The 26,764-nt window shown below is 38.1% G+C and overlaps 2 protein-coding genes across 5 annotated transcripts; both read right to left on the reverse strand.

The window, feature by feature from the left end:
* Positions 1–1,075: 1,075 nt before the first annotated feature.
* On the reverse strand, positions 1,076–3,455 carry LOC104211007 (small ribosomal subunit protein eS6-like). Its single transcript, XM_009760000.1, has 6 exons — positions 3,376–3,455; positions 3,232–3,296; positions 2,278–2,335; positions 2,077–2,185; positions 1,686–1,958; positions 1,076–1,552 (listed from the first exon to the last, which is right to left on the reverse strand). The coding sequence occupies exons 1-6, from the start codon at positions 3,379–3,381 to the stop codon at positions 1,314–1,316; spliced, it is 750 nt and encodes a 249-aa protein (XP_009758302.1). The 5' UTR covers positions 3,382–3,455; the 3' UTR covers positions 1,076–1,313.
* A 1,139-nt stretch (positions 3,456–4,594) lies between these two features.
* LOC104211014 (probable protein phosphatase 2C 60) lies at positions 4,595–26,617 on the reverse strand. Of its 4 annotated transcripts, none has more exons than XM_009760009.2 (12): positions 26,436–26,616; positions 21,864–21,936; positions 21,645–21,770; positions 20,449–20,512; positions 19,634–19,742; positions 16,420–16,573; positions 16,087–16,212; positions 15,712–15,835; positions 15,414–15,490; positions 13,998–14,050; positions 11,657–11,711; positions 4,595–5,160 (listed from the first exon to the last, which is right to left on the reverse strand). In XM_009760009.2, exons 3-12 carry the CDS (start codon positions 21,759–21,761, stop codon positions 4,861–4,863), a joined length of 1,179 nt encoding a protein of 392 aa, XP_009758311.1. In that variant the 5' UTR covers positions 21,762–21,770; positions 21,864–21,936; positions 26,436–26,616; the 3' UTR covers positions 4,595–4,860. The 4 variants fall into 4 exon arrangements, with proteins under 4 accessions (XP_009758311.1, XP_009758318.1, XP_009758323.1 ...); XM_009760016.2 differs by having other exon boundaries at positions 21,864–21,941; XM_009760021.2 differs by lacking the exon at positions 26,436–26,616 and adding an exon at positions 25,429–26,429.
* Between the last annotated feature and the right edge of the window lie 147 nt (positions 26,618–26,764).

The raw sequence follows: 26,764 nt of genomic DNA on the forward strand, positions 1-26,764 counted from the left end.
ACAAGATTGTACAAAGTCATATGACCAATTTAACAAGATAGAATGAAAATAATACCAAAATGGAATCAGTTTCAATATAATTTAACTCTATCAAAGCCTGTACGAGTAGTAAAAAAGTATATAAAACATTGATTATTAGTTTATTACCAACATTTCTGATAGTATACACCAATATTTATGGGGGTCATGGAGAGTTCACGGTGGCACTAAAATGTGAGACAGACGCGATCTTCTAGACGTCTGTTTACTGGGTATTTTAGTTTTTAGTTGAAGTTGATAGTGTTGTTATACACTGTTAAGCAGAATCTTACCGTTTTTATTTGTTACTAGTAGAATGATCGCAAAGTAAAAGGAAGTTTACACAACCATATTGAGGAAGCTATAGGATTTCGAATGCAATGGTGCAAATATCAAAAGAATAGCATGTCAGACACCTTTACTTGTTAGGTTTTGACACCTCAACTCGCTTAAAAACATGAATTTTAAATGCATAAATGGCACATAAGCTCAGTCATCGGCCACCAAATTGAGGTATCTGGTCTAAACTTCATAGAGTAGGAGGGCCAGGATAGTAAAGGTGTTTGTCAAGCTATTTTGCCTTTTAGGTATGTGCTGCAAATCTTGTGTCACAATGAAAACCAATAAACAACATTGCAAAAGGATTGTACTATCAAATCTGTCATTTCTGATTGCCTTTCGCTATGATTATTACCAAACCTCACAAGACAGCAAACATACTAAGTATACTTAATTTCAGCATTACCTGGTGTCCAAGATAGCTCAACAGCATTGTGTGAAGAATTTAGCCATTCAAATTTCAGTGCCTCCAACAAAGTTCTGACCAGAACATGCTACAACTGACAAGTTGGGAGTTCAATTCAGGTGCAAGATGAATCATTAAAAGGCACAACACACAGAAGGATGACAATTGCACCTTTCATGATTCAGATGGTGAAGACATCTCATGCCTATGATTCTCTAATTTTATAGTCATCAACCTCAACAAATTTTAGAAGACTGTTGAGAACAGATTTAAGTCAGAAAAGTAACCTAAAAGAACTGATCAATCCCAAGAAAAACATAAAACAGTAGATCGTTGTATATAGATAGATCAGAGACAAAGTATCCAAAATCTGGAAGCTGAAAGATAATTGTATGTGAAAACCTATCAGATGAAAGTCATCATATCAGAACAGTAGAAACCACCAAAACCACATAAGACATCCAAGCAATAACTAAAAGAACCAGTTACAAAAATAGCAGGAATTAGATCTCACTGATCCTTTTTTCCCTCTCTTATGATCTCACTGATCTTAAGCAGCAATAGATGGCTTAGAAGCTGCAGAGAGTCTAGACCTCTTCTTAGCCAAACTCTCACTGCGCCTTTCTCTTTGCTCCTTCAACCTAGTAGCAAGAAGCTTCTGATAATCAGCTGCTTCTGACTTAGCCTTGGCAATTCTCTTCTTCTTGTCAGCAATTCTAGCTCTCTTTCTTTGCAAAGTCAAGGGTGTCACTAACCTTTGAATCTTAGGAGCTTTGCTCGCCTTTTTCCCTGTCCCCACAGAGCATAATAATAACATTTAAGTAAAGTACAAGGTTTCCACTTCATGAGGAGCAGACACAAACACACTTGAACAAATGTACTAATAGCTAATGACAAGAAGCTATAATAGTAAAGAACTTACCAGTTTTGGTTGTGAAATTTCTACGGTATGTGTTAACATACTTCCTGACATCATCTTCCTTGGAAAGATTGAAGAGCTTTCTAATCTTAGAAGCCCTCTTGGGTCCTCTCATCCTTGGTTTTTCAGTGTCGGTCAGCCCAGGCAGATCTTTCTCTCCCTTCTTAACAATAACCAGATTCAAAACAGAAAGATCAGGACTGACAATGCATCCACGGACAGACTTCCTTCTGCGCTCTCCATTTCGCCTACCATAACCACGGAAGCAAGGGGTACCTGTTTGATGTGTAAATGTTTAGGTACTTAAAATAACAGCTTTTAAAAAATCTTAAAATCATACATTTTGATGCAAAGAACAATTTAGGTGTGCCCATCAAGATCATTCTAAACATACCTCGGTAGAGCAGAAGGCGAACACGGCCAGGAGTTAACACTCCCTGCTTCATTGGAAAACCTTGCTTGTCACATCCTCCCATAATCTTGAAAACGTAACCCTTGAACTCCTGTCAATTGAAAATGACAATTATAGAAAGAGTTGACAAAATTTAATGATTTAAACCAAAAAACTGCATAGAAAAATGGAACAGAAACCTACATCCCCCAAAGCATCTCCGCTAACCTCCTGGGAGATCCTTTTGTCAAAGAAGGCTCGGCTGCATTTAAAGGCTTTAGCTTAGATAATGCTACTTCAAAATACATTATGAATGCATCATTGTCGATAAAACAAGATTGGACATACATGTTCAAACAAAATACAGAGACTGCTACATAAATCCATCAATTGACACAACAACAACGACCCAGTAAAATCCCACTAATGGGGTCTGGGGAGGGTAATGTGAAGGCAGACCTTACCCCTACCCCGAAGGAGTAGAGAGGCTTTTTCCGAAATCAATTGACACCTATCATGCTAAGTAAAAAGTTATAATTATAACACAGAGATGACTACTATGGCTCATATAAATATTAGTTAAGGTCAGCTATATCAATCCACTTCACCGTTCATTCCGCTCCATCTAGGCTCATCCATTCCAATGTTCAACAATTTGTCTTAGAGACAAAAAAATCAATTCACACTAATCCCTACAGTATTACTATAAGCTCCACCAAAAGCACAATAGATGGTACAAAAAGAAGTAAACAGAGGTTCACTAATCACAGTAAATAGGAATAAAGGTATTACGATATCCTTTATATTTGGCAATTATACGAATCAATCAACGAGACTGCCCTCAATTCCAAACTAGCTGAGCTCGTTCATATATTAATACTCTATAAACATTGTGGCCGTATTAATAAACTATAAGCATTCAGCTCTATTTATGTCCATTTTATTCCAATAATAAACAATTCATCATTTGCGACAAATAACAGTTCTCTAGAACAAAATTATCTCTCAATCTCACACGTATACTTACACGTAGCATAAAATAAGAATGACTTCTGATTAGTTCTGTCTATAATAAATTAAGCTGGATAAAACACACACGCACACAAAAACACGTACATACACACACAGAGGCATATATACACACTGTTATTGTCTTACAGTTTCTGGTCATCGTCGATCTCGAGTTTCCTCTGGCATCCAGTGGTGGGATTTGCGATGTTGAACTACAAAACAAATTACAAAAATCAGCTAAAAATACTTAATAAAACAAAATTAAGGAGAAATTAAGGTTTATTTAGTAACCTTCATCTTCGGTTGAACTCGTAGGAGGCCGTGAAGATGATGAAGTGCTGTTCAGCTCTATTCGCTATTAGGGTTTTTACGTAATGGATATTTCGGTATTTATAATGTAGCTGAACTTGGGCCTTAGTGCAGGGACTAAGTGTTGGGCCTTTACTAATGGGCTTTAGTTTTGGGCTATTTATCAGCCTTTCTGCCCCGTGTATTTTTTTTTGTTTTGGAAAATGACACAGTATAGCCGCTCTCAAAATAATAATCGAAAAAATATATAGTTTTGTATATATATATTATGTATGTTATATACAAAAATTATATAAATTTTATACACTTTTTCAGCAATCGAATGTATATAATTTCTGGCGCGGGCTAAAAGTGAAAAAAGCACTATTTTTTAACTTGTTTTAAAGTTTTTGGTTACTAGAGAAATTTGTGGCTATTTAGTTTCTAATTGTGCATCGACTGCAATTTATTTGTACCTTCTAAAGAAAATATTGGAATTTTATGCTAGAGATTTACTAAAGGTTAGTGAATTGATCAATTATTCATCGTAGGAACGCTTAGTTACTAAGAAATTATACCGTAATTATACTGTAATTCAAACTACAGTAACACGAGTTTGAATTCAATGGTCTCCTAATGTTTTTCCAATTAGCTCTAGAGAAATGCATGAAACAAAGAAAATATTTATGATTTGGAAGAATGATGTATTCTCATTGATTTCATAAAGGAAAAAGCTGCAGGAGCTACGAAAATTGAAGCATATTATACACTTTTTTCCGAAGTATTTTATACCTTGTCCAGTTCGAATGGATATAATTAAATTTGCTACACTTTACTAACACTTATCCAGATTAATAGCTGATTTAATCTAGAGTTTTATTTGCCGTCTTACATTTTTTATATGCTTAAACTTTTCTTCTTTTCTTATATTCATCACAAATATTATATGGACTCTATTGGAATAGTTTTTTTAAGAAAAAATTAATAAGCATGATGTAATCTAATTAAATTGACGTAGTATCTCAAAAAAGTAAATAGCAAATTATACTATCATGATTTTATTATTCTTATTATCAACTTTTCTGAACATAATTTTTTTTAAAAAGGATGAAAATGCCTTTGATAGCCCTTATAGTTTATCGAAATTACACGTAGAAAAGGGTTACCATTTCAATCCAACAAGCCAACAACTTCAAAAACCAAGGGATAAGGGAGAGTGTAGTTTGTGAAAAGAAAAAAAAGGATGTAATCAATTTGGATAACAAATTGTTCAGTTTTTAGTTTTCATGTCAGACATCTGGACATCTGGTCAAGTCATCTATACATGTCATCCACAGAGTTATAGTACAATAAAAAAAACATATACAACCAGCAGCAAATGAGTGTAAAATTTTCAGTAGTTGATCCTCATAGCTAAAAAACAATCATTTACAACTGCAGATTAGACTTTGAGAAGGAAGTATCAGACTCAACAAAGGATATCTGTGACTATGAACTTGATCCACACTCTGCTGCTGGTTTTGATTCAGCACTTACATCATCTGAAGCAGGGAGTTTCTCACTCGAAGCTGACAGCTCATCACCTGGAGAAGCCAATGGTTCATCACATGGAGAAGCCGATGGTTCGCCTGGAGAAGCCGATGGCTCATCACGTGGAGAAGCCCCGGAGAGAATAGGTTTTTTGAGTTGTACTAAAATCATGGTCATATTATCGCATCCTTCACCTCCAGCAGTAGGTGCCAAACACCGATCAAGAACTCTTTCACATACCACTGAAAGCTTGGATTCCTACAAGTTAAACCTCCTAGGTCAATTATAGTTAAAGACTCTCAAACAGAGAGCAGCGCGTTATTTGATGAAGAAAGAACAGAAAATTATCAAAGATAACATGATGCAAATTGACTGGGAACTATTTAGCTGGCCTCAGCCTTGGCTGCATTGTTAATCCAGTGAAGACATGAGAGGAGTGAAGGACAATGTGCCCATTGAATCAGTTGAGTCATCACAAACCTAAGGCTAAGAATCAGCGCAATCATGGAAATCAGGAACTCGAGGTAAAAATGATGAGCCTCCTTACTTCCAAGAAAAATAATTGGAGTTTGCTTATTTCCTAGGTAACTATTACTTCAAAGACTTCGAATTCCTACGCGCCATCATATTTCGGGGGGTCGATTGAATTCCTACATTGGTATCTAAATACAGCGAGTAATTCACTCTTTTCCAACAGAAAATGTCATAGGAAAGACGAACTTTTCTTTTTTCTTTTTTCTTTTCTTGGAAGCCCCAGGCCCCACGGATGGGACTTCACTGGGTGTTTGTTGTTGTTTTTCTTGGAAAGTGCAGTGCTTCAAACAAATAATCATATTTAAGCAAACAAAAGTTTATTTGCTTACATAAAAAGATATGAGTGGTTAGAAAGCAAGCACATACTACTCTAGATCTAAAACAAGACTTTGGTTGTTTTTTTTTTTTTATCTTTATACAAACAAGTACTCATGCACAACGAGTGTGATCCAATTTTTCATAGTTTTGAAACTGGAGGTGCAAATTAGTAGATGTGCCTTCTTATACTTGGTTCAACTTCAGCATTGTTAGATAGTTATGTGTAAATAGTCCTAGTCTCATATGTAGTAGGAGTTGAATATGTATTATATAGGACTCATTGTATCATTATTAAAAAATAGATTTTTCTCCCGTGCATTCTTACATGGTATCAGAGCTTCAGTGAGAAAATTATCGTTGTGCGTCATTCCAGCGACATCCGGGAAGAAAGATCTCATCGCCGTGCAATTTTCATGCAACTTCGTCTAGTTCCCAGAGTTCATCACCGCTACAGTGGCACGGTGCATATACCAGTAGCACCATCAGATCCGAAACCCTTGTGCGACCAAACCCCAAAAATCCCAGTCCCATCGGAGTCCCATCGGAACAGAAAAGTTAGTCACAATGCGTCTTTCCGGTTGACGACTCAAGATTGATTTGTTTTATCTCCTCATTGGTAAGTGTTGTGCGAAAACCAACACTACCGTCTTGTTCAGAAAAGTCAGGCGACAAAACCTCAGTTAATCGCTCCGGCAGAAAGTCCCTCGCATGCCTCCACGTGCCACCAGAACTAGGGTTCCGACGAGCTACAGCTACTTTTCTGGCGCGTGTGAGCCATTCCGGCTACTTTTTGATAAAACTTCTTCAGGACAACTTACTCGTCTAGTGATTCCGAGCCTACCCATATAAATTACATCTGATTCTGGCAACTTTTTTTTCTAGCTTGAACAGTACCCTTTTTCTGGCGTGAACAGTGATTTCCTGCACGTGAATAGTAATTTCCAGAAAGTTTTTGTGTTTCTGGTGGTGTTTTAGAACCTATTTTATAGTATGGTGTTCGGCTGTGAGAATGCACGGGAAAAAATATTATTGATTAATAATGACAATGATACAATGAGCCCTATATATATATATATAATACATATGGGATTAGGGTTATTTACTACTATTTACTATCAAACTAACACTCCCCCTCAAGTTGGTGCATATAAATCGTATGTACCGAGCTTGTTACATATATAACTAATACGAGGACCAGTGAGGGACTTGGTGAAAATATCAGCAAGCTGATCATTTGACTTCACAAATTTTGTAACAATTTCTCCCGAGAGTATCTTTTCTCTAACAAAGTGACAGTCAATCTCGATGTGTTTAGTTCTCTCATGGGACACTGGATTTAACGCAATATAAAGAGCAGCTTGATCCAAATATAAGAACACTGGATTTTACTACTATAAACGCAATATAAGAACACACAAGTCTCATCTGACTAATCTCACCAAATTTCAACTCCTTGAGCAACTGTTTGATCCAAATTAGCTCACATGTCGCCATAGCCATTGCTCGATATTTTGCTTCTGCACTAGATCGAGCAACCACAATCTATTTCTTGCTCTTCCAAGACACCAAATTTACTCCTACTAAGAGACAATATCCAGACGTAGAACGTCTATCAGAAGGTGATCCTGCCCAATCAGTATCTGAGCATCCAACAATCTGCTCATGGCCTCGATCCTCAAACAATAAGCCTTTGCCTGGAGCTGATTTTATATACCGAAGAATGCGGACAACTGCATCCCAATGACTATCACAGGGAGAATCCATAAACTGACTCACAACACTCACAGGAAAGGAAATGTCAGGTCTAGTCACTGTGAGGTAATTTAATTTACCAACCAACTGCCTATATCTTGTAGGATCGCTAAGAGGTTCCCCTTGTCCTGGCAGAATTTTAGAATTCGGATCCATCGGAGCGTTAACAGGTCTACAACCTGTCATTCTTGTCTCCTCAAGAATATCTAAGGCATACTTCCGTTGTGAGATCACAATACCTGAGCTAGACTGAGCGACCTCAATACCTAGAAAATATTTTAATCTGCCCAGATCTTTAGTCTGAAAGTGCTGAAAGAGATGTTGCTTCAACTTACTAATACCATCCTGATCATTGCCGGTAATAACAATATCGTCAACATAAACGACCAGATAAATACAGAGATTTGAAGCAGAATGTCGATAAAATACAAAGTGATTAGCTTCACTACGAGTCATGCCAAACTCCTGAATAACTGTGCTGAACTTACCAAACCAGGCTCGAGGAGACTACTTTAGACCATAGAGGGACCGCCGCAACCGACATACAAGGCCATTAGACTCCCCCTGAGCAATAAAACCAGGTGGTTGCTCCATATAAACCTCATCCTCAAGGTCACCGTGAAGAAAAGCATTCTTAATGTCCAACTGATAGAGAGGCCAATGGGGAACAACAGCCATGGATAGAAAAAGGCGGACTAATGCAATTTTAGCCACAGGAGAGAAAGTATCACTGTAATCGAGTCCAAATATCTGAGTATATCCTTTGGCAACAAGACGAGCCTTAAGCCGATCAACCTGGCCATCTGGACCAACTTTGACTGCATACACCTAACGACAACCAACAGTCGATTTACCTAAAGGAAGAGGAACAAGCTCCCAAGTACCACTCGTATGTAAAGCAGACATCTCGTCAATCATAGCCTGTCGCCATCCGGGATGAGACAGAGCTTCACCTGTAGACTTAGGGATGGAAACAGAGGACAAAGATGACACGAATGCACAATGGGATGATGACAGACGATGGTAACTTAAACCGACATAATGAGGATTAGGATTAAGTGTGGACCATATACCTTTTCGTAGTGCAATCAGTTGATTAAAAGGAGACAAGTCCGCAGTATTAGCAGGGTCAGGTGCAGGACGTGAATTAGCTGTGCCCGATGCTGGGCACGGACGACGATGATAAGTCAGGAGTGGTGGAGCTATAGAAGGTTGAACTGGACTAGGTGGTGGCATTGGAGCTATAGTTGGTGGAACTGGACTAGGTGGTGGCACTTATTAGATGGTGGCACTGGAGCTATAGGTGGTGGAGCTGTAACTGGAACTATAGGTGGTGGAGCTATGGAGGAAGATGAATGGGAGATAGGGACCAAATCTCCAAAAGAAGGAACTGGTAGCACCTCAGAAATATCTAAGTGATTAACTGGACCTGTAAAGTATGATTGACTTTCAAAGAAGGTAACATCAGCAGACATAAGAAATCGCTGAAGGTCAGGAGAATAACATCGATATCCTTTTTGCGTTCTCGAGTAACCCACAAATATGCACTTAAGAGCACGAGGAGCTAACTTATCTTTTCCTGGAGTAAGGCCATGAACAAAGCACGTACTCCCAAAGACACGGGGTGGAAGAGAGAACAAAGGTAAGTAGGGAAACGGGACAGAGAATGGAACTTAATTTTGGATAGCTGAAGATGGCATACGATTAATAAGATAACAAGATGTAAGAACTGCATCCCCCAAAAACGCAGCGAAACATGAGATTGTATGATTAGGGTACGAGCAGTTTCAATAAGATGTCTATTATTTCTCTCAGCTACCCCATTTTGTTGGGATGTGTACGGACAAGATGTTTGATGAATAATCCCATGGGAGTTCATAAACTGCTGAAATTGGGAAGACAAATACTCTAGGGCATTATCACTACGAAATGTGCAGATAGAAACCCCAAATTGATTTTGAATTTCAGCGTGGAAGGTCTGGAAAATAGAAAATAACTCAGATCGATTTTTCATCAAAAATATCCAAGTGCACCTGGAATAATCATCAATGAAACTGACAAAGTAGCAGAATCCCAAGGTAGAACCGATTCGACTAGGACCCCAAATATCTGAATGGACTTTGTAAAAGGTGACTCTGCTCGATTATCAAGACACCGCGGGAAATGGGAGTGGGTATGCTTACCGAGTTGACATGACTCACACTCTAGAGTGGACAAGTGAGATAAGTCAGGTACCATTTTCTGAAGTTTTGACAAATTGGGATGTCCTAACCGTTTATGTAATAAATCTGCTAAATCAGTAACGGGACAAGTTATTGGAGGAAGACAAGATGCGAGTCCACGTGATTTTACAAGGATAAGGTAATAAAGTCCATCTGATTCACGTCCGGTACCAATGATCCGCCCTGTACTGCGATCCTGTATAAAAACAAGGTCATCAAGAAATAAAACAGCAGATTTAAGTGATTTGGCTAAGCGACTAACGGCTATGAGATTAAAAGGACTACCATGAACATAAAGAACGGAGTCTAAAGGTAAGGAAGGAAGTGGACTTGCTTGACCTATTGCACTTGCCATGGCTTGAGAGCCATTGGCCATTGTGACTGTTGGAAGAGATTGAGAATATGAAATACTAGTGAAAAGAGATTTGTTACCAGAAATATGATCAGATGCACCTGAATCAATAACCCAAGACTCAGAAGGTGAAGATTGGGAGACACAAGTCATGCTACTATTTGTTGGAACAACGGAGGCTAATCCTGAAGATGTCTGTTTACGTGTTTTGTACTGAAGGAACTCAATATAATCTGGTAAAGAAACCATCTGGATTGGATTCAATGCATTGGATCCAACAGATTGTGAGTTAAAGGCTTCCGATACGAATGCCATTATAATATTGTGCCGCAAAAAGCAGAATTTTTCTAGGGATCACTATTCACGCCGGAAAAATCAATGTAGCTCGCCGGAAAATTCCAAAGTTGTCGGAATCTGTCGGAAATAGTACCAATGGACTCGGAATAGCAAGGAGATGACACTATCCAAAAGAAGCGTTTCAAAATTCTTGCCGGAAAAGCCCTCACGCTCCGGCGAGTGGGACAGACGCGCCGCCGCCGGCAGATCTCCAACAGGCGCGTGGGGGCGCGTGGATGGTCTTTTTCAGGTGACTTTTTCTGGGGTTTGGTCGCCTATCTCTTGGGAACCTTTTGGTGTTGTTGGATGTCGCACAACACTGATAATTAGTGACTTTGACGCAAATAGTCACTTAGGTCACCGGAAAATTGCACGGTGACTGAGTTCTTTCTTCCCGGATGTCGCTGGAATGACGCACAACGATCTCTTCTCACCAAAGCTCTGATACCATGTGAGAATGCACGGGAGAAAATATTATTGATTAATAATGACAATGATACAATGAGCCCTATATATATATATATATATATATATATATATATAATACATGTCCTACTCCTAATACATATGGGATTAGGGTTATTTACTACTATTTACTATCAAACTAACAGCTTAGTCTCACTATTTTCATTTTTTTCCGGCAACCTTTCGGCTAACTTCTGTTTATCAGCAACCACCTGGATTTGTTGCTCAGGGGAAGTCTAGTGGCCATGTATGTCGAATGATCAGCTTGCAGATATTATCACTAAGTCTCTGATCCTCGTATTAGTTACTTATGTAACAAGTCAGTATATATAATTTATACGCACCAGCTTGAGGGGGAGTGTTAGATAGTTATGTGTAAATAGTCCTAGTTCCATACGTAGTAGGAGTAGAATATGTATTATATATAGGGCTCATTGTATCATTGTTAAAAAATATATTTTTCTCCCGTGCATTCTCACAAGCCTTATACTCTTTCAATAGCAAAGAAATTTCATTTGTGGCAAATAAGCATGTTCCAAAATGTGGCAAGCATAGCAAAACTCTTTTTATGGATAATGCACTTTCTCACCTAGGTTTTCTACAGGTTTCACTTTTAGTGGCTTTATAATCTTTGGCCTTGGGCACCTCCATAAAGTGAATATGATGAATATCACATAACTCAAAGATCTCAATGCTATAGCTAACACACATATTTGAATTTTTTACTTAAGCATTAATCAATTAATGATACAGAAGCATCATCTATCAGACTAACCGAGTTCAGCTGCTCATGTATAAAGTCCACTAATTGCTGGCTCGACATGCAGTCCCTGAAAAACAACACATACTAATCAGTAGAATTTATTTCTGACAATAAAACATAGAACTTTGGAGCAATGCAAGAGTGGTAGATGAGCCGAAAAACCATAGGATCAATGAAAAATGCGAACCAAGATAGAATATTGTAAAATTGTTGAATACATTAGTCGAGAAGGAAACATAATCTACGCAAAAGGTGAAAGATCACAGGCCACCGCCCTATATTCTTTACACGGAGATCCTCATCCAAGCTAAGAGAAGATGTGCAAACACTCAGATCAATCAATTTACTATGTCTCAGTCCCAACTAGTTTGGAATTGCTGTATGAATCCCAAGGCATTTTGCTTTTTCCTCACAACAAGGAATGCCTAAACTTCGCCTTCTTAAAACATCTGGAGGGATTAAGCTGGCATACTCTCTAGAATAGATTGAAATGAGAGGATTATAGCTCAAATTTCAAATCCTCGCCCATAGTTTGGTTCTCGGGATTCCGCATCATAGGATAACCAGTCAATCATTCTATCTACTCCAGTGCAACACTTGGCTTAATATCAGAATAAAATTTATTAATAAATTACCGTATATGAAGTTAAATTGTTCTACGTGAGAAAATCTTAAGTTATTTATTTTGATATCCATTTCTCATTACACAACTACACAATAAGGGTACATCCGCCGGCCTCCAAAAGTCTAATTTGTTTTGTTAAGTTCAAAAACTAAATCCCAAGGAAACTCGGGAAAGAAAACTTTGACAAAAGAAAGAAAATGGTGGGGAATATTCAAAAGACAGAAAAATTACAAGAAGAGAAAATATACAACCAATATATTCAAAAACAACAGCAAAAAGTGGAAAGGAAAAGCAAGCAAAAGCTTTTCAAATATGCTGGCTGGGGAAATGAAAAAACCGTTAGAGCAAGAAATGGATGGAACATGGTAAACAAACAAAAAGATAAAACCGAAGAACTAAAAAGATGTGCAACCGAAATTTCCAAAAAGAAAAAATGAAATTAGCAAGCAAAATACTTACCCCTTTGTCACAATTTGTATGGAATCTTTTCCTTTTTTACTTCCCAAAAAAAAATGGGTACCTTTCTATATCTAGAAACTGTTTAATTTTTACAATCTCATTTTCCCTTCAATAACATGTTCTAGGAATTACTTTTTGTCACTTTTTTATTAAAAGAGAAGTACAGAGAACAAGACACCACATGGCCAATAAGAAAGAAGAAGAAGAAGAAGAGAAGATGAAGTAACAGGTCAGTCATCCTTCGCATTGAAAAAGTCCTATTGATACTGAGGTTACTTTTGGTACTTTATGTAATTTAAAGTATTAAACTTACATGGAAAAAGTCTTTCTTTTTAAAAAAAAATCGTGTACTGTCAAGTATCACCAAGCAAATCGGGATGAAGGAAAAAAAAAGAAATGGCAGCCCAGTGCACAAAGCATCACGCGTTCATGCAGGGTCCGGGGAAGGGCCGCACCCCAAGGGGTGTAAGGTACGCAACCTACCTTGATGCAAAAAATTTGCAGAAAATAAAAGTTTGAGAAAGAGATTGAAGGAAAGCATATTCTTGTTGAAGAGGCGCTTGCCATGCAAAGAGGTGGGAAGAGCAGGTCAAATCAAGGTTAGGCATGGGGTTTGGTCAAATGAGGGAGGGGAAGCTTGAAGGGAGGGGGAGAGAGATTCTGCCTGAATTGGTGACTTCACCAGCATAGTCATGACTCATGGGAAGAGAGGCTGCACAGGAATGGAGTAGAGCCAGATCAAAGAGAAGGGGAAGGAGGAGGGAGGAAAATGGACTAGCCTTTCCCTTCATCTTTCACATACACGGGGCAAATAAGTCATTTTCTCACTTATCAGTAGGACCCTACATTCTAATTCTTAACTCATACACTATCCCTTCATTATAATTCAATGGCATAATGACAATCCACTTTCATCTTATACCTGAACCAAATGACCCCTGGGTACGATTCTTGAGAATCAGCTCAGTTACATCACAACAATTGCTGGTGTAGTGTCGGTCCTACTTGCAGTGGCTCTTTGGAACAAACTATCTACTACCAGTACAATAGCTTGTCGTAGTGTCAGTCACTAACGACAGATGTAGGGAGCAAAAGGGTACACTACGAAACTCAACAAGCTGGTCATTGCTATTAGAATCGGAAAGGTTAATGCATGATATTCTTTCAATTTGATATGATCTGAAATTTCCTGCCTATCTATTCTTCTTTGTTATAGTCTTAATGTCTAGCAGACTTTTCAAATTGAAATAAAGAGTCTAGAAAGCATACCACACACCATCACAGGCTAGCACAATAAAATCATCATCATCGCATAGTTCAACCTAATTAGAGAACAAAAAAATGTTAGAATCTGTTCTTTAGAAATATAGGAGAAGAGGAAAAGCAATGCAGCATTAATACTATTTCACAATTCAGAGTTGATAAGAACTTTTGATTTCTCAGCAGTTCGTACCAATACTGTCCCTTCCATCCAAATCATAAAGTTAAATGTATCACCAAGAAAGAAGACCGATTCTAAACGAAGCTGTTCTTCTGTTGGATCTTCAATGCAACAGATTTACATTGTAGGATTTTATCTTTGATTGACAAAATGGGTATGCTTTATAAATACCTTGAACAGAGCACCAATAGTAATGTACATTGAACTATAGACTGTGATATTGATAAGAAATAGTTCAACTGCATAATATACAACAGGGAAGATTATTTCGAAAAGAAGCAATATCAATGATCAGGTAATCTTAGCTATGAGCTATAGTTCGGACTTCAGTTTTCACGAGCACATTCCAAATCAAAGATTAGTTTGATTCTCATGGAGGCATAAGCAGGAACCTCACCGGTTATGCCTCTACTTAGGTACTTGTCCCATTTATTGACATTGGGCAAGTGAGGGGTTTTCCTCGTGATAAAGCAGACTGCATCTAACATTTTCCATTTCCATAAATTGTAAAAAGCAGTTCTATGGCTTGTTCTTCTGGAGTTCTTTGTCCAAAAGAGTTACTATAAACACAAACTCCAATAAAATAAGGCCCCAATATAGATCTCTGGAGACTCAATAGATATTAAGAGTATTACATATACACCTGGCTTGTACCAGCATTTTTGAACCTCTAAACTTCTGTACTTCCACAAACAGATGAAAATATAAAGAGGCTTCAAAAGTCTAAGGAACTCAGTTCTGGAGGATCATAGCAGGCAGCATCTCAGATCAAACAATCTTCCCGGACACTCTTTGCATTTGATTCTTCTTGGATCCTTATGAACTATTCCATCTTTTCTCATCACATGGTTATTAACAACTGAGCTGAAAATAATTACTGCAATAGCAGGATAATGAAATTTGATCAACAGTTGGAGTTCCATAGATAAACTTTATGATAAGTTGGAGCACCCAATGATTGTTGGATTGACATTTGGTCACTTTCAGTTTCCAAAATTCGGCACGATTTACCACTGATTGCTATTTCTGAGTGTTGGTCATTTAGAGACTGTTCTCTTCCCTTTTTTTAAGAAAGGAAAAAAACTGTCTCTAAATGGACAACACGCTGAAATAGAGACAGAGTTTACACATGGAACAAAGAATATTATGCACTATCAATAGCATTAGAACTTCTCAGAGAATAGATGTCTTAAAATTATGATCGAAGACATTGCACGATTTACGAAGAATTTTAAGGAACATACAATATTTATGTCTGGATCGGCTGTAACAACTTGCTTCTCAGCTGGCAAAAACTTATTCTGCTTGAATTCCATGTCACCTGCAAAGAAGTTAAAAATATGCTAGCTACCTCATCCAATAGATACTTTTCTTCCCACCTATTCCTAAATAACCAAAAGTTTAAATTGTGAATTTGCCACTTAGAAAATAGATCCTAATTACAGCTTCTATCTTGCTCCATTACTGATATTGCAAACTGCATCTCAATTGGCTAGTGTTTAAGCAGATTAATAAAGTTTCACAAACAAAATAGCATAATACCTATAGCTCTTGCAAGATTTAAGCTACCATTAACACGTCCTGCGTGGATGAAACCACCTGCTTTCAGGATCCTCTCTCTTTCAATCTCAAGATCAGGTTTGTGATCCCTTGATAGATTATACGCCTGCACAAAGACATGTGAAAATTCAATTCTAATGCTTGGTATTAAACCATAAAATTAACCAATGCATCATTGTGAGAACAAATGCATCCATGACTGCACATGACAAAGTACGACCCAGCTCTAGCAAGTTCAGTGCCATGGCATGCTGAGCTGCCCTGTCGGAACACGACTTTAGATACAAAACATCTACCCAAAGAGAAAAGTACAAGAAGGCAGGAAAGACAGTAATTAACTCGAAGATAGCATCCCACCTGGCCCTTACGTGAAATCACACAACGAGAATCACCAGCATTCGCAACAGTGACTTGGTTCTCTCTAATGATTGCAACACAAGCCGTACTTCCAGAAGTTGGTCCAGGAAAATCAGAGTGAGGCCCCTGATAACAGCAAACATATAGCCATAAAACAATCAATCAATGAGCACAACAACGGAAATATGCAGGTAGCTCGGCCTCCCGCCACCCAATGTGCCACAAGAAATGACAGGGAATTGAAAATTACATGCCCTTAATTAAAAATTGATATGTCAACTATAAACAAAAGGAAAACAATAAATCACACTATATCCCAATTTCTGCACGTACCTCCTCAAAGGCCCAATCATCAGTATTGCCGTTTCCATCACCATTTCTTGGAGACCATATAAGACCCTCTATCATACCCGTAAACTTGTTTAATCTATCCCCTAACGCAGCCAGCTCCCTCCATCCTCTCTGACCACGCATCATCTCATCCATTCTGCACCAAGAACAGAACAAAATCTTTCAACACACAGCTTAGCAACATAAAAGGGAATTAGTGATCTCATAATGCAAAAAATGCAAGCATGACTTGGATCTTCATTCAATTACAACTTTAGACCGTTTCATACCAAAAGATCTCTGCTGGAAGGTTAGGCAAGCTGAATTAATAGGATTATTAGCTATAAAATGGTTAACAATGGCCTGGGGAGTTGATATCATCCTAAGCAATGCACTTCTTCCTAACGTTCCTCAGTTTCTTGGCACTTCACAATTCTATTTTCTTGTAAGTACCCTCTCTATTCTCTGTGTCAAACATGCGCACAAACAACAATTAAGCTTTTATACACTAGCATTAACGAAATAGAATTTCTTTCTTCGGTCTTTTTTGCACGGGTTACGTGGCAGGGTCAGAGGGATACGAAGGTATTGACTTCCATATCGATATGACTTCTCTTTTTATTTCCCCATATACTAGGTTATCCTAAGTAAAGTTAAGTCTTTGCTGCTTCGTCCGACCTATCTAGTCTGGTATTTACTATTCAATTTCAATATTCATAGAGAAGAGGAGAGTTTTCTCTGTCTATATCTTGACCATAGCAATCTAGAACAGGTAGAATAGATCAAACATCAAGGGGGAGAGACACGAAAAAGCAACAGCAAAAAGAAAGGAGGGGCAGAGATAAACTAGTTAGAGATTGTTGTTCTGCCAATCTAATCAAATGGTGTTAATCTAAATAATCTTTATACCTGACAGATAAGAGAACCTGGTCAGCCCTAAATATATTGAAGTTTTTCATGCTTAAAACTTAATGTTGGGGCAGAATTTCAGGGGGTGACGGAAATTGGGACAGCCCTAAATATATTACTTTTAAAGCTTTCATTTTTGTTCCTTCTATCGAAGTAATGACTATCAATGCAACTTAGGTTTTCTATCTGAATGTCAAGGATGCGACGTGACAGTTGATAATTACCATTGGAGAACCAACAAAAGAACTTAAGTTTCAGGAGTAATAAAAAGAAGGCCAATACCGAGACGGACCCTTAAAAATCAACTTAAGCTAGTACCTATTGAACACCTCACGAAAAATACCTAAGTCCAGCCACATGAACTACACGTGCAGTGACGTGGCAAAATGGATGAATCAGAAAATGCCACATGGCTTTTGAATATAAAAAAAGACCTTTGAGAAAGGAAAAAAAGGAAAGAAAACAAAAGAAGAAACAAGACTTCTTCCATAACCCCATTGCAGCCGCCATCATGTCCCCAGCCTTTTAATATCTACCACCACTCACAATTTTAGGGTTTCCCTAGACATCCCCATCCCATACCCCGTTTGCTTACATTGCCCCCCCCCCCCTTCCCCCTTCCCTCACGATTTTCAAACTTTTTCTCTGCCGTCCCTCGCTGCAATCCACCCCTCCCCCCACCACGTCTTCCTCTTGCCAGACCCACCTTCATCCCACAGACAAGATTGTTATAACCTTCTACCAGTACAATTAATAACTTTTTTTTTATCTAACCAAAAAGAATAAACAGAGAAATGAGGAATGAATTGAAAATTGGTAAAACAGAAAGCTATTTTCTGCAGTAAAGAAGCTCTGAGCCCAGATCTTAAGGAGAAGGCAATAAGGATTTCGAAAAAGAAAAGATGACCGTTGTGAAATACAAAGAGAAAAGAGGATGAGCTTGGCCATGATAGTTAAATTTTTAGAATTCGCCGGAACTTTCATTACCGGTGAACAGAGGCAGATCCAGGATTTGGAGCTTCCAGGTGCCATGTATCTTTGAACGTCCATGTGTCGCTGTTTATACATTGAGATAGAGTATATTTTGTCGGTTTGAGCAACTTTTCTTCGGTTCGGGTTACTTATTTTTTCGTATATAATATAAATCGATTGAACGGAAAAATATAGTACCATAATTATGCTAAAGCGAAGATCTGCAAAAGAAAATGTTATTTTAACTTTGTGTGAAAAAACAAATACTTAACTTATAAGAAATAAAAAGAAAGTCAAAAGTTAACAAATAAAGTAAGATAGTTAACAATAATTACAGAAGAAAAAAGAAGAACGGAGTATATAGAATGATAGAAAGCTTAACGTGATGTAGCAAGCCAAAAGGTTAAAAAACTATTGCCAGTGGGGTTAGATCCTTCACAACCAAGGTGGAATCTCCTACCCTTTGCCACTACCACCTTTGTATCATCTGTTACTACGGGTGGCGCTTTAAATATATATACGATTCTTACATATATATACATATATATACACAGAGTTTTGACCGAAGCTCGCGGGTGGCGTACCACCCCTTGGGCCTTACTAGATCCGCCCATGCCGGTGAACACTAGTTTGGCTGCCAGTGTTATTCTGTTCATGTAATGCCATGGGCAATTTTTTTTTCTATTTTATTTGTTGTTCTTTTTGTTAGATCAGAAATTTTTTGCTATCATTATAATTGATTAGTGGATTATTTAAGAAGTAGCAGTGGTAGTAGTGATTGTAGGGAGAGAAGAGGGAGAAGGAGAAGGCTGAGTTGGTCGCGAGAGATGAGGAAAGAGAAATTGAAAGAAAAGATGTGATTTTTTTGGAAAAGAAAAAGAAAAAATCTAATTTGAGACCCATTCATGCGCGGTGAAGAACACTGGTTTTGCCACATCAGCACTTATATTTAATAGGTACATTTTTATTACAGTTGGAGTGTTCAATAGGTAATAACATCAGTTGAGGTGTCAAAATGGAAACCGGAACCAAGTTTAAGGGGCCGTCTACGTATTTGGCCTAAAAAGAATTTAAGGACTAAAATGCAGATGCAGTCAACTAGGTGTGATCTATCAGTTTCAGAAGATATCAGACAGGTAGAGATAATTCAATTCATCCATCCAAAAAAGCATACATCATGGTAATATACAAAGACAAAAGGCAAACTGAAAGTCTGGAATAAGGTTTACATGAAAATTTACACATATATGGAAACCCCGTAATCAATGCTAAAAGATGCAGCAGAGTACAGTTTATTCATTAGCCAGTTATAGAACCAAAACTACAAGAAAATCACCTGAAAAAGGCTTTCTGGACTGAAGTTCCAATATCTCCTTGCAGATATGCTTCATGCTTCAGCACTTGCTGATGTAGATACTTGGCACAAAATTTAGCAACAACTTTACCTGAAGCGTATAAATGGTTCAGTTATTTCATATATAACAAAGGTAGCATATTGGTTATGCAAGACATCTTTAAGAATGCACATTACTAGCCTAAGTTATCTTTCTAGTGCACCAAAAGTTACAGGGATTAAAGTGACCATGCTAGCCAACAAATTAACCTCCAGCTTTCCAAAACGGATATACTTCAATTACAAAAAAAAAAAAAAAAAAAAAAACAAAAAAACTCCTAGACCATAAGTTGAACAAATAAAAAACAGAAGACAGAAAATTTAGATGGGAAATAGACAAAACATTCCACTGAGCATGTATAACAAGCTGAACACCACCCAATGTACCACTGCCATTCTCACCAAAGGAACGTCACAACATGAAACATCATCCATCAGCAGATTTATCTCATCATATATCCAAACATGCAGGATATCTTCAACACCATTAAAAACATAATTCATCAAAAGAATATAAGATAATCATTTGCAAGCAAGACCAGATATATCTCTAGGAATTACTTCCAAATGGACAATATCATCCATTTACTGAAGACATGAAGAGGATAGATGCCATATCATGAATAATTCATTTTAGAGCGGATAACCTCGTAAGCTAAGATTACCTTAACTCAACAAACATGCTTTAATTATTAAATTTGTCAGTTATCTGAAAATAAAGTTTTCCCATTTAATTATGCATGTATAGCACTGCCTACCTCCATGACCATCATAGACACCAAAAAAGGAAGTGGAAGCATCCAAGTCAGTAATTGCTGCATGCTAAATAAATGAGGGCAATAGTTAGATCAAAATAAAGTTCATATCACACATCAAGCTGAATCTTTCCATAGCTTATATACTGTGATAACACAGACGCTGAGCATGTATTGCAAAACAGAAGCATACATTACATATGAAAGGTACTCCCAAAGTAGCTACAATACATGTACCTTGTACCAAACAAATATAAAGCACAATAAAAATCATAGTTTAAGCGGTGGTGAACTTCCCTTCCCAACTATCACATAATAGAACGTCTTAAATAATTTAATCTTTCCACAGAGAGATTCTTCCAACTATCACTCATTTGGTTCTTTATCTCCTTTTGTGGAAGGTCTTAAACAAGTAGTTTGGGTTGCTAGAAATGGTTAAGAATCAGGAAACGCAAACACTACAAAGTAGTCAGGCAGTCATAAATTTCTAGCTTATAACGAGCTGATTAGTTCTCATAGAGGAAGCACGCAAAGAAAAAGGAAGTTTGTAAATACTCCTACATAGATGGAAAACTCTGCTAGTACTGATTGTGCCGAATTACATAACTCCAGAGAAAAAGAATGGATAGAGATACGAGAATCAAACAGAGTTTAAAGGAGTCCTTTATTCATGAATTATGGAGAAGATTATACCCTTAACTCATGGTCTCATGCATTAGGATCCATAATAACACAGGCTACAAGCTAATCTTTTCCTACATCGAAAGCTGTAAAAAGCATAGACTATTAGAGTGTGTGTTTCCTCTTTTAGTATTACAATCATTTTACTTTTTTTTCTTTTTCCTTTTTACGACGATGGTGTCAGGGCCAGCTTGCCCGCACCTCATCCATTCCACCGTGTACCTGCTACCTCCCACCAGCACAGATATCGGGTATCTTTTCCCACCAAGGCTTTGCCAAATGCGAAGAGATCACCTAGTTTTTTTGTCGCTGCTGGGATTTAAACCTGAGCCCTCATGGTTCTCCATCCAATTTATTAACCACTAGGCCACACCCTTGGGTGCATTAAAATCATTTTTCCTTACGGCATAAATACACTAACAAATCATTGAATGAGAAAATATGATTTCTTTTATTCGATAAACTTACATACTACAATATATTTGCTAAAGTAGATGGGATCATTACTGATTACTCACAGCATCTTCCATAGTTGCTCGCCATCCTTGCATTGATGATAAACCATATCTAACCTTAATATTCTCACCATCTTCTGAAAATTTCTCCGTTTTCGGAGTACTCAGGTATATACCCATCTCCTTTAGCTGAAATGAGAAAAGAGAAGCAATGACATAATATAAGACCCAAAGGTTCATGAATAAAACTCTATGGCCAAGTGGATAGCCGACGAAATTTACCGGAAACCACTGATTCAGAGTGGTTATCAGAAGCTCTTAGTGCTAATCTTCGATTATAACGATAACATAAAAGCTGCACTAGGGAAAAAGAATTAAAAACGATTAAAAAGGAGAAAGAAAGAAAAAAAAAAAGAGGAACTCATTCTGCAGACAAAAATGTGTTAACGATATGTCAGAGATGATTGACTGATTATGTGGTTTCTTTAAACCATGATTGCAGCAGAAGCAAACTTCTAAGACTCACAGACTGCACTCCTGCCTTGTCATCTTTGAAACACCTGGTATTCCTTTCTTTCTAGACAGTCCATAAAAGTTTAATGCTAACTTCCACCACTTTTATGTGCCCCTCGGATCCTAGAAACAATGCAGGCAGCAATTAATTCGTTTTAAATGCCACTACCCAATGAATACCCACCACTGAACTTAACACACTCCAAATATTTTGAGGAACTTCAAGATGGAGCAAGAGATGATTGACTGATTATGTGGTCTTATAATGCATTGCATCTGTTAGACAATCTTCTTCTAGCCTTATCTTATGAGGTTTAGATTCTCTCTCACACTGTTTGAGGAGTCAATACTTGATAGTTCAACTTAAAAGGTCAAAGCAGCAACCAAATGAAAGAAAATTCAAACTATTTGGGTACTTGTCTCCAGGTATCTAACTCTAGCATACCTCAAATGTATCTCAGGAACTCTAGGGCATTTTGAAGCTCAAAGTCAGTTGCAGAATTGTTCACCTTATTGATTATTTGATTCTTTAGTACTCTGTATCAAGGGTGATGGTCCCATTGTACAAGAACAAGGGCAATATCCAAAGTTGTAACAACTACGGGGGTATAAAGCTGTTGAGCCACACTATGAAGGTTTAGGAGAGGGTGATGGAAGCCAGGGTGAGGAGGAGCGTGTCTATTTCTAAAAACCAGTTCGGATTCATGCCGGGGCGTTCGACGACGGAAGCTATCCATTTGGTGAGGAGACTTGTGGAGCAGCAAAGGGAGAGTAAGAAGGACTTGCATATGGTGTTCATTGACCTTGAAAATACGTACGATAAAGTCTCGAGGGAGGTTCTGTGGAGGTGCTCGGAGGTTAGCGGCATCCCAGTAGCGTACACTAGGTTGATTAAGGATATGTATGATGGTGCTAACACTCGGGTGAGGACTGTGTGAGGAGACTCGGAATACTTTCTAATTATGATGGGGCTGCACCAGGGATTGGCAATTAGCCCGTTTTTATTTGCCCTGGCGATGGATGTGCTTACAGGACACATCCAAGGGAGATGCCATAGTGCATGTTCTTTGCAGATGATATAGTGTTGATAGACGAGACTTGAGGCGGGGTTAACGCGAGGGTGGAGGTTTGGAGACAGACCTTGGAGTCTAAAGGTTTCAAGTTGAGCAGGACCAAAACAGAGTACTTCGAGTGCAAATTCAGTGACGGAACCCTTGAAGTAGACGTGGATGTGAAGCTTGATACTCGTGTCATCCCTAAGAGAAGTAGTTTCAAGTATCTCAGATCTATTATATAGGGTAACGGGGAGATCGACGAGGATGTCACATATCGTATTGAAGCGGGATGGATGAAGTAGAGGCTTGCATCCGGTGTTCTATGTGATACGAATATGCCGCCAAAACTTAAGGGCAAATTTTACAAAGTGGTGGTTCAACCTACCCTGCTGTATGGGGCGGAGTGTTGGCCAGTCAAGAGCTCACATGTGCAGAAGATGAAAGTAACAGAAATGAGTATGTTGAGATGGATGTGTGGGTATACCAGGAGGGATAAGATTAGGAATGAAGTTATTCGGGACAAAGTGGGAATGGATTCCGTGGAGGACAAGATGCGGGAGTCGAGGCTGAGATGGTCCGGGCATGTTAAGAGGAGAAGCACTAACGCTCCTGTTAGGAGGTGTGAGAGGTTGACCATAGCGGGTTTGAAAAAAGGTCGAGGCATACCTAAAAGGTATTGGATAGAGGTGATCAGGCAGGAGCCGCAGGACATGGTGCGGTTTCAGCTCACTGAGGACATCACCCTTGATAGGAGGGTGTGGAGGTCGAGGATTAGGGTAGAAGGGTAGTAGGTAGCAATGTTATCAAAGGCGCACTTAAGCCTTAAAGCGAGGCTCGAAACATGTTCAGCGTTTCGCCTCACTTAGCGGCGCTTCAATGTTGTCATCAAGGCTATAAGGCATACTTTTCATTGTCAATTAGCGTATTCCTGAAGATGCAACACTAAACAATTGATATTTCACTTTAGCAGTGTACTTTTGATAACACTGGTAGGTAGTTGAGAGTTTCCCTCTTTCTTACCAGTAGTACTAGCAGCATGCATGTACTTTCCTATTTCTCAGATTTAAATTACATCATGTTGTTTAGTTTGTTTCAGATATCGTATTCTCTTATGGTTACTATTTTGGTAAGTTATTCTTTTCTCCCCCCCCCCTTATTTCTTTTTCTTCTTTTTCTCCATCTGCTTCTTTTTATTCTTCTTCCTCTTCTTCTCCCCCCTACCTTTCTGAGCCGAGGGTCTATTGGAAACCGTCTCTCTACCTTCCCTATGTAGGAATAAGGTCTGTGTACACACTAACCTCCCCAAACCCCACATGTGGGAATATACTGGATATGTTGTTGTTGTTGTAGTATTATGTATCAAGTTTAAGAATAAATCTTCTGGGTGATTATACATGGATTCTTACTGGAGCCTACAGCCCTATAGATCATTCTGTTACTGCTTTATGGGAAGAGCTTTCTGATTCACAGGGTTTGTGGTCTAAAGACTAAAACTTGGTGCATCGGTGAGAATTTCAACATAGCTAGGTTCTTTTTTTAATGCATGGGTAGAAGAAGATTTAATGCAACAGCGAAATATTTCTCTATTTCGACTTGGATTGGAAACTGATTCATCCTCCTCTTAGTAGAGGCAATTTGACCTGGAGAAGGGCATGAGCTTGACAGGTTTACCATCTCGGCTGAGCATGAAGAGAAGTCCAGTGTATAGCTAGAAAATAATAGCATGAATGTCATGAACAATCGATGTCTTTCATATCCAGCTATAACAATGGGCAATTTTTTAATTTCTAAATGGAATGGCCAAGATACGCACTTCTACACCAAAAACAACATGTAATTTAGCAATGGGACGCCACGCGGGTCATTTGTTCATAGAGTGTGAATTCAAGAACAAGGGAAAGAAACTGATTACAAGTTCTTACATTTCTTTTCGATGAAGTACCAATTTTAAATCTCTTTGAGACTTGACCACGCTAAAACCCATAATAGAACCAAGAAATTCTATTTACCCTGTATTCTATTATAAAAAGATGCTACAGTCCATGCAAGCAATCTCTAATAATCATAATCTTGGTAGAAAAAAGAAAAGTACTAACGATGTATCAATCATCAAGTTTTCCAGCACACTAGAATTATGTCAAGGGTCTAATAGAAAGAATCTGGGTTTAAGGGGTATTTCAAATCATTGATATCAAATGCTTATTTTTCCAATGGCTAACAACAACAACAAACCCAGTATAATCCACATAGTGGTTTTGGGGAGGGTAATGTGTACGCACCTTACCCTACCTTGTGGAGATAGAGAGGTTGTTTCCAATAGACCCTCGGCTCAGAGAAGCATAAACACCACATTAAAGAAGAGAAAAACAAGAAGCGCAACAGTGAGAAGCCATGTAAAAGTCTTCCAATGGCTATAAATTGAAATTAGGAGGATCTGCTAAACAATTTGAAGGTTATGAATTTATTGCAATTGTAGATAAATAAGCATAAAATGACAACCATTCCATTTCTTTTTCTTTTGATTTTTTTTTTTAAAAAATAATGGTGGGTGTCTAAGCCAACTTTTGCACACCTCGATATTCCACCAGGTACCTGCTAACTCCTACCAGCATAGTACCAGGTAACTCTGTCTGCCACGGCTTAGAGAGATCGGAAGGACAACCATTTCTTTTAGTACCAGGTAACTCTGCCCACCACTTGGTTAGACAGATCGAAAGGACAACCATTTCTTTTTCCTTCTTTTTATTTAAACAAAATTAATTTATAATAGGGGTGTCTGGGCCAGTTTTAGCGCACCTCAACTATTCCTTCTACCCCTACCAATACCAGTACTGGCTACTTATGCTCACCAAGGCTTAACCAGATCGAAAGGCTAATTATTGCATTTCCTTTTTCCTTTTGTTTTTTTCTTCTTTTTATAATGGTAGTGTCTGAGCCATCTTTTACGCACCTCGACTATACACTAAGTATCTGCAAACTCCCACCGGCACAAGTACAAGTAACTCTGCCCAACTTAAGCAGATCGGAAGGACAAGTATTCCATTTCTTATGGAACATTATCGGCACTTCATAGCTACTGTTCACAGGTGAAGGAAGTAAGCCAGCATAATAACTAGTAAAAATCACAAAGAAACTATATAAATCGGAGTTCAGTGTGTTTCTTATGCAATGGAGTCCTCAATTGCATTTTCAATTCGTATTTTACCACTATAAATCATTGGAATAAAATAGTTAGCTGTTATGTATAAATCAAATAGAGAGAGAGAGAGAGGGCGGCGGAACTTACAAGTGGATTTCGCCGGAGACGGAGATCGAGAGGAGGAGGTAAGTTGCCGATGGGAACTGGTGGTCAACTTCACCGACGCAGAAACTCCGGCGGAAAAACAATTGGAAGGGAAATTCTGATGACTACTTTTTACAGGCTGACCGTTCTTTCTGAATATTCAAGAACAAGAATAAGATAGATTAAAGTATAATCAACTTATTCTTTTTCTTATAAAACTAGTAGTTCTACCGGCACGATAGTGCGGTCAATATCAAAAAAATATTTATCACTTTGTTAATTTTTTGATATTATATTTAAAATATCACAATAATTTGATTCTCCTATTCTAT

This window comes from Nicotiana sylvestris, chromosome 12, assembly GCF_000393655.2.
Source record: "Nicotiana sylvestris chromosome 12, ASM39365v2, whole genome shotgun sequence".
Classification (NCBI taxonomy): domain Eukaryota; kingdom Viridiplantae; phylum Streptophyta; class Magnoliopsida; order Solanales; family Solanaceae; genus Nicotiana; species Nicotiana sylvestris.